Here is a 6,568-nt window from a genome sequence, read left to right on the forward strand (position 1 = left end):
AGTACCGGCTGAACCGAACCAACCAACATCCAGTTACCCATCCAATTAACCATCCGATTACCATAAAGTTATCAATCCAACCATTATCCAATTATCATCTAACTAACTTGTTTTCAATTTGCTTTAAATTGGAACTTGTTTTGTGTTGGTTTTTGAATTTTTAGCCCTGCTTGTGTTGGTTTTAACACATTATTAAAAATGATTAATCAATTCTTTTTTCATTGTGGGAAAATTGGATCGGATTAGCACATTGGATGGATCCGATATGATATGATCATCCGTTGGATTAGACCAGTTGTCCAATGTTAATAAGATTGGATCGGTTAACAAATCCAATATCTAAAGAATGATTGGATCGGTTCGATTCCACTCATATCCAGTGGATGTCAACTAATGAACAAGTGAATAGAAATATCCATAATGGAGAAATATCTAAAACTCCATATTTAACAGAGTAAAATAACATTTAATTAAATGTTTGCAAGAGATAAATAATATTTTATTAAATATATTGAATATCTAAATAATATAGTTAAGGTTAAAATTTCTAAAATAAGGTAACTATTGGAGTTATATATAATTTTTTTTAGAGATTTTAACTTTTGATACTTTATTTTATAAAAAATTATAACATAGTTGTTAAAGATGCTTTTATCCATCTTTTTTTCTCTATTTTAACGTACATTATTCAACCATTGAAAATATGCTTTTACTATTTATTAAAATAATTTAATAGTAAATTTGATATAGTAAATTTGATATAAAATTAAAAACATATGATAAATATGATATATTAATTTAAAAAAAAATGTATATAGTACTTGATTTAGTATATTTACCATAAAATGGGGTCATTTAAGAAGGGTATCCCACAATAGATTTTGAAGGTGAGTGCTCCATGCCTCCTTTTTCTCCGGACGTGACCCCACCAATTTAATTCAAATTCATTTAACAAAACCCTTTCATGTCCGCTTCTTTGGCTTGGCGGACGCCAATTCCACATTTCAATTGGATTTTTAGTCGACCGAAGTCGCCGTCGTGGACTAACCGGCAACCCATTCAACCGGTCACCACCGTCCCTTACCTAAACCTCTAACCTCTTCCCTTTTTACCGACAGCACCCGTCCCCACTCTCCACTAACTCTTTCAAATCTCATTTCAACTTCATTTCATCTACATCTGCATTTCATTTTCTATACGTTACACACACATTATCTCTCTAACCTTTCGTTTTCTCTCTCTAGAATTCACTCACTCACAACTTCTCTCTCTACCTTCGCTTTCATTGTTATATAGATTACATCTACATATATATTATATATATTTCTGGATATATATATATATATGTATCATAGGTTGTATCGACATCTTATGTATCTATCTGAATCAATCGTTTTCGAGTAAAAATGGAGTTGGAGGAAGCGATTTGCTTCCAGTTTTCGTCCCTATTATCTTCGATCTCACTATAAGTTTTTCCCTTTTATACTCTCGGTTGGATCTGCCTGAAGATCTGTCCTTGGAGCTGGCTTATTGAGCTCGCTAAGGAATTTTATTGGTAAGTTTTCACGATTGGGGTTTTGATCGATATATATGTTGGTGATTGTATGCTGGGTTTGTGCTCGTTGATTTTCTGTACTAGTACAATTTTTTGTCTAATTTTTGGTGGTGATTTATGTGATTTTTGTTTGTTTGACTTGAATCTAGCGGTTGAAGACGCGATTTTTGGGTAGTGATTTTTGGGATGGTCATCGTAGGTAAGATATGAGACTAGGATATTAAGATTCATAGATCGTTTCTTTTTGGTGCTAACGATCTCCTTTTTCTTAACTTATTAATTAAGTAATTCTTTTAGTACTCATATGTAGATCACCTTTAAACACTGATTATGGAACCAAAGTTATAAAAGATTGGATAGTGTAATAGAATAGATCGAGCTATTATATATGTGCAATTTGATGAAATCCGCGTTTCTGAACGACACACTTAATCAGCTGAAATTGATGACTAGAGAATGAACATAGAAAAATGTTTAGAATATTGGCTTTTTTCCTTGAGGTGTTTGAAAAGAACCCACTAAGATGTAGGTATTGTATGATAAATGGTTAAAAAACCGAAGGCTGTATTTTATTTGGGACAGAACTCCAAGGCAAAAGGCCTAATCTGCAAGGAGTAATTGTAAGGATTTTGAGAGCATTCCATTCCAACAGGTCTGGTAAAAATTGAAAAAGAAATGAACATATGACTTTACTCATTCTTTTACTCCATTTGGACAATTGGTGGAGGGGGATTGAGTTATGGAGTTGAATTTAGTTTTACCTGATTTTCAGCCATTATTTGTTTTTCACTTGATGATTCTTGGGTGAAGAAATTGCTTTTTAGCCTGTTATGGTATTAAAGAAAGCCAGTCTTTTGATCATAGCATCTACTGATTCTAGCAATTGTTCCACTACCACATCTGGATTTTGTTGAGCACCTATTTTTTTGATTTGTTGGTATTAGGTCCTCCTTTAGTTCAATTAATTTCTATACTGATAACCTGGATGAATTGTATGAAATCGATATTATGCTACCTGATTTTTTTATTGTGATTGATTATCTGTAGCTGGATGATTAATGTAATGGTCAGTTGGAAGATGCATGTTATTTGCTGGTTCATACTGTTTCTCTATTTGAATATTTGTAGTTGTGTACTTATTCTAACCAAATTATCTCTTTCTTGCTTTGCAGCTCTGTTTGAAGAATGTGTAGTGGCCCTGAACAGAATAAATCTGCTTCGTCGTCCACCACATCAGCAATAGATAAAAAATTTAACAAAATGGTCATGAGTCCACTAACTGTGGAGACCGAAGATTCTTTTTCCAGTTTACTTGAATATGCAGCTAACAATGACTCTGAGGGTTTCAAGCGTTCAATTGAGAATGATCTTTCAGCAATTGATGAAGTTGGACTCTGGTATGTGCGCAAGAAAGGTTCAAAGCAGATAGTCCTAGAGCATCGGACTCCATTGATGGTTGCTTCTACGTATGGAAGCGTGAGTGTTCTGAAATTGATAATAGCACAGCCCAAGGTTGATGTAAATTTTTCTTGTGGCCCGGATAAGTGCACTGCCCTTCACTGTGCAGCCTCTGGTGGCTCTGTTGATGCTATTGAAGTAGTTAAGTTGCTTCTGTCTGTTGGTGCTGATCCAAACATTGAGGATGCTAATGGACATCGGCCCATTGATGTGATTATTGTACCTCCGAAGCTGTCTGGGGTTAGAGCTTCGCTTGAAGAACTTCTCATGAACAATGCATTTGATGGATCAGTTGGCGACTGCAAGCTGACTGTATCTGTCACTACATCAAGCTCTTGGTCCCCGACCCTATCATCTTCGCCGGATAATGGTTCTCCTTGCTCTCCTTCAGAGTTGGTATCCTCTCCAATGATGTCAAAATTTAATGACATTCCTATGAACTCCACATCAGAAAAGAAAGAGTATCCAATCGACCCATCTCTCCCTGACATTAAAAACAGCATTTATTCTACTGATGAGTTCCGGATGTTTTCATTCAAGGTCCGCCCTTGCTCAAGGGCGTATTCCCATGATTGGACTGAGTGCCCTTTTGTTCATCCAGGAGAAAATGCACGCAGAAGGGACCCCAGGAAGTACCATTATAGCTGTGTACCTTGCCCTGATTTCAGGAAAGGTGCTTGTAGACGAGGGGATATGTGTGAATATGCTCATGGCGTTTTCGAGTGCTGGCTCCATCCAGCTCAATACCGTACACGCTTATGTAAAGATGGTACAAGCTGTGCTAGGCGTGTTTGCTTTTTTGCCCATACTCCTGAGGAGCTTCGGCCACTGTATGTTTCCACCGGTTCGGCTGTTCCATCTCCTAGGTCATCTGCCGCCGGTGCTAGTGTCATGGACATGGCTGCAGCTTTGAACCTTCTGCCTGGTTCACCTTCATCTGTCTCTGTGATGTCTCCTGCTTTCAATCAACAGATGTCCCCATCTGGAAATGGTGGTCCACACTCTTCTGTTGCTTGGCCTCAGCCAAATGTGCCAACCCTTCACCTTCCAGGAAGCAACCTCCAATCAAGCCGGCTTAGATCCTCTCTTAGCGCCCGAGACATTCCACCAGATGATTTGAGCATGTTGCAAGATTTTGAGTCGCAACAACTGCTAAATGACTTGGCTTGTTTCTCACAATCGCGCCCTGGTTCACTCTCTTTGAACCGTCCTACTCGGTCCAAAACACTTGCTCCTGCAAATCTTGAAGATCTTTTTTCGGCTGAGCTCACTTCTTCTCCCAGATATTCTGACCAGGCTGCATCTTCTGGCGTCTTTTCGCCATCACACAAATCTGCTGTTCTCAATCAGTTCCAACAGCAGCAAAGCGTGCTTTCTCCTATCAATACGAATGTCTTCTCACCAAAGAATGTTGACCATGCCTTGTTGCAGGCTTCATTTGGTGTGTCATCACCCGGGAGAATGTCGCCAAGAAGCATGGATCCAATATCTCCAATGGGTGCCAGGCTTTCTGCTTTTGCTCAGCGTGAGAAGCAGCACCAACAACAGCTACGTAGTCTCAGCTCACGGGATCTTGGTACGAACAGTCCTTTCAATGTTGGATCGCCTGTGAATACTACTACTTCCTCCTCTTGGTCTAAATGGGGATCTCCAACTGGGAAAGTAGATTGGTCTGTGAATGTGGACGATTTTGGGAAACTGAAAAGGTCGTCTTCCTTTGAGCTCAACAACAACGGTGCTGAGGAGCCTGACCTGTCATGGGTGCAGTCTCTTGTGAAGGAATCACCACCTGAGATGATGAAAAACAAGTCGGCGGCACCAGCACCTTCTGGTAGTGCTGCTGCACCATCCGGTGAGGTTGAATCAAGTGATCATTCAGTATTAGGTGCATGGCTGGAGCAGATGCAACTTGATCAGCTCGTAGCTTAAGCAAAGAGATGAAGAAAAGAAATTCATTTTCACTTAGATGTTGACAGAAGAAACTCATTTCTAGATATAAGTATATATTCTTTTGGGGGTGTTGATGCGGTTTGGTATAACAGGCAGGCTGAATTTATATTCTTTTGGGACGAAAACAAGAAAGAGATAATTTGAAAGCTTCTTGTAATGGCAGTAGCAGCAGCAGGATAAAGAAGCAAGCAAGCAAGCATGGCGTATAAGATAGATATCTGTCTGTCTGTCTGTCTGGGGTGTTTTTACAAGATCCCAGTGCTGGTTGGGTATTGTTTCCTCCTCCTCTCTCTGTTATCTTATAATTCTAGCATATTATTACATTCCTTTACAATTTTTATATGTTTCATTTGTGTTGAAACAATTTCAATTTTCTTTAAGATTCTCTTTTGGCTAAACCATCAACTGATCCTGAAAGATGTTGCAATTTGTGCTACTTAAATTTCCGACTCTTTTGGTCAAGCCTTTTTTATCATGTAAAACATATATTATAGCTATTATTCCAATTTCTTTCTTTCATTCATATGTATTGTTGGTTACATACATGCATGCCATTCTTTCATTCGTATGTATTGTCTTCACGGGCTCTGTTCTTTGGGGATAGATGAGTCATGTCTCGCTACGTCTTCCCCTAGACCCTGCTCGGGTGGTTTGGTTTACATCTCTGCAGCATAAAAGCTGTTCTGGTTTGGTTTGGTTTGGTTTGGTTTGGTTTTGCAGCGTAAGGTGGCTTTTAGGATGATGATTGTATTGTGTGTGTGTTGGTGGGGTGGTTGGCACTTGGCAATCAAATTGGTTGTTGAGGAAATTCTTAAAATTTGTATTATGAGAGGATCAGGGTCATGTATGTTGGGCAGCTACTTATGAACTTTCTAGCAACAAGCCCCCTGATCCTCTCATAATACAGAGGGAGGTAGTAAATTCCGAACTTGGTTGTTATTTGACTTAAAAAGCCCCCCTGATCCTCTCATAATACAGAGGGAGGTAGTAAATTCCGAACTTGGTTGTTGTGAGACTTTCCACAGTTAGATGAGGGTCTTTATTTTTCTGTGTGATATGAGTAGTTTGGTGCATAAATCTCAGCTTAATTCACCCATTTTCCTCTTCCCTTTTTGCAATATTATGTTCTAAATGGAGGTGGGCTCAATTGATTTCCATTACCCATTTTTAGTCGGGAGCAAGTACAATTTTTGATTGGAATACACTGATTGGAATACACAATATTTTGAAGAGCGACTTACATAAATAGTCCTTCAAGGATGCCGAATCTTAGGATGTTTGTGGCTTGGGTTGGGTGGTTTAACCTACCAAGTCACTAACCAAACCGTGGTGGTGGTTTATGAAATTTTTTAAATTGAACGGTTTGATAGTAAGTCATCAAACTGGACTACAAGGAGACGGTCTAGTCTGATCGGTTTAGGCCTTTTATCGGCTTTAAACTAAAAAAAATGGTATTATATCCCTAAAATGGAGTTTTACTGATATAACATTATTAAAAAAAACTATATCTTATTATCTATATTATATTATAAAATATTTAATAAAAAACTTTTAAAAAACATTTTTTAATGTATGAAATATTGTTTATTATTGCACGTTACTTAA

At 38.1% G+C, this 6,568-nt stretch overlaps 1 protein-coding gene across 2 annotated transcripts; it reads left to right on the forward strand.

Annotated features, from left to right (window-relative positions):
* Window positions 1–1,177: 1,177 nt before the first annotated feature.
* On the forward strand, window positions 1,178–5,486 carry LOC112519045 (zinc finger CCCH domain-containing protein 30-like). 2 transcript variants are annotated; one of them, XM_025126972.1, is made up of 3 exons: window positions 1,185–1,555; window positions 1,705–1,754; window positions 2,728–5,486. In XM_025126972.1, exon 3 carries the CDS (start codon window positions 2,741–2,743, stop codon window positions 4,940–4,942), a length of 2,202 nt encoding a protein of 733 aa, XP_024982740.1. In that variant the 5' UTR covers window positions 1,185–1,555; window positions 1,705–1,754; window positions 2,728–2,740; the 3' UTR covers window positions 4,943–5,486. The 2 variants fall into 2 exon arrangements, with proteins under 2 accessions (XP_024982739.1, XP_024982740.1); XM_025126971.1 differs by lacking the exon at window positions 1,705–1,754 and having other exon boundaries at window positions 1,178–1,555.
* Window positions 5,487–6,568: the final 1,082 nt, after the last annotated feature.

Source organism: Cynara cardunculus (genome assembly GCF_001531365.2).
Source record: "Cynara cardunculus var. scolymus isolate 2C chromosome LG 10, CcrdV1, whole genome shotgun sequence".
NCBI classification, from domain to species: Eukaryota; Viridiplantae; Streptophyta; class Magnoliopsida; order Asterales; family Asteraceae; genus Cynara; species Cynara cardunculus.

Bases quoted from the DNA above. Each gene is read 5' to 3' on its own strand.
- LOC112519045 (XM_025126971.1), top strand. From the start codon at position 2,741: ATGTGTAGTGGCCCTGAACAGAATAAATCTGCTTCGTCGTCCACCACA.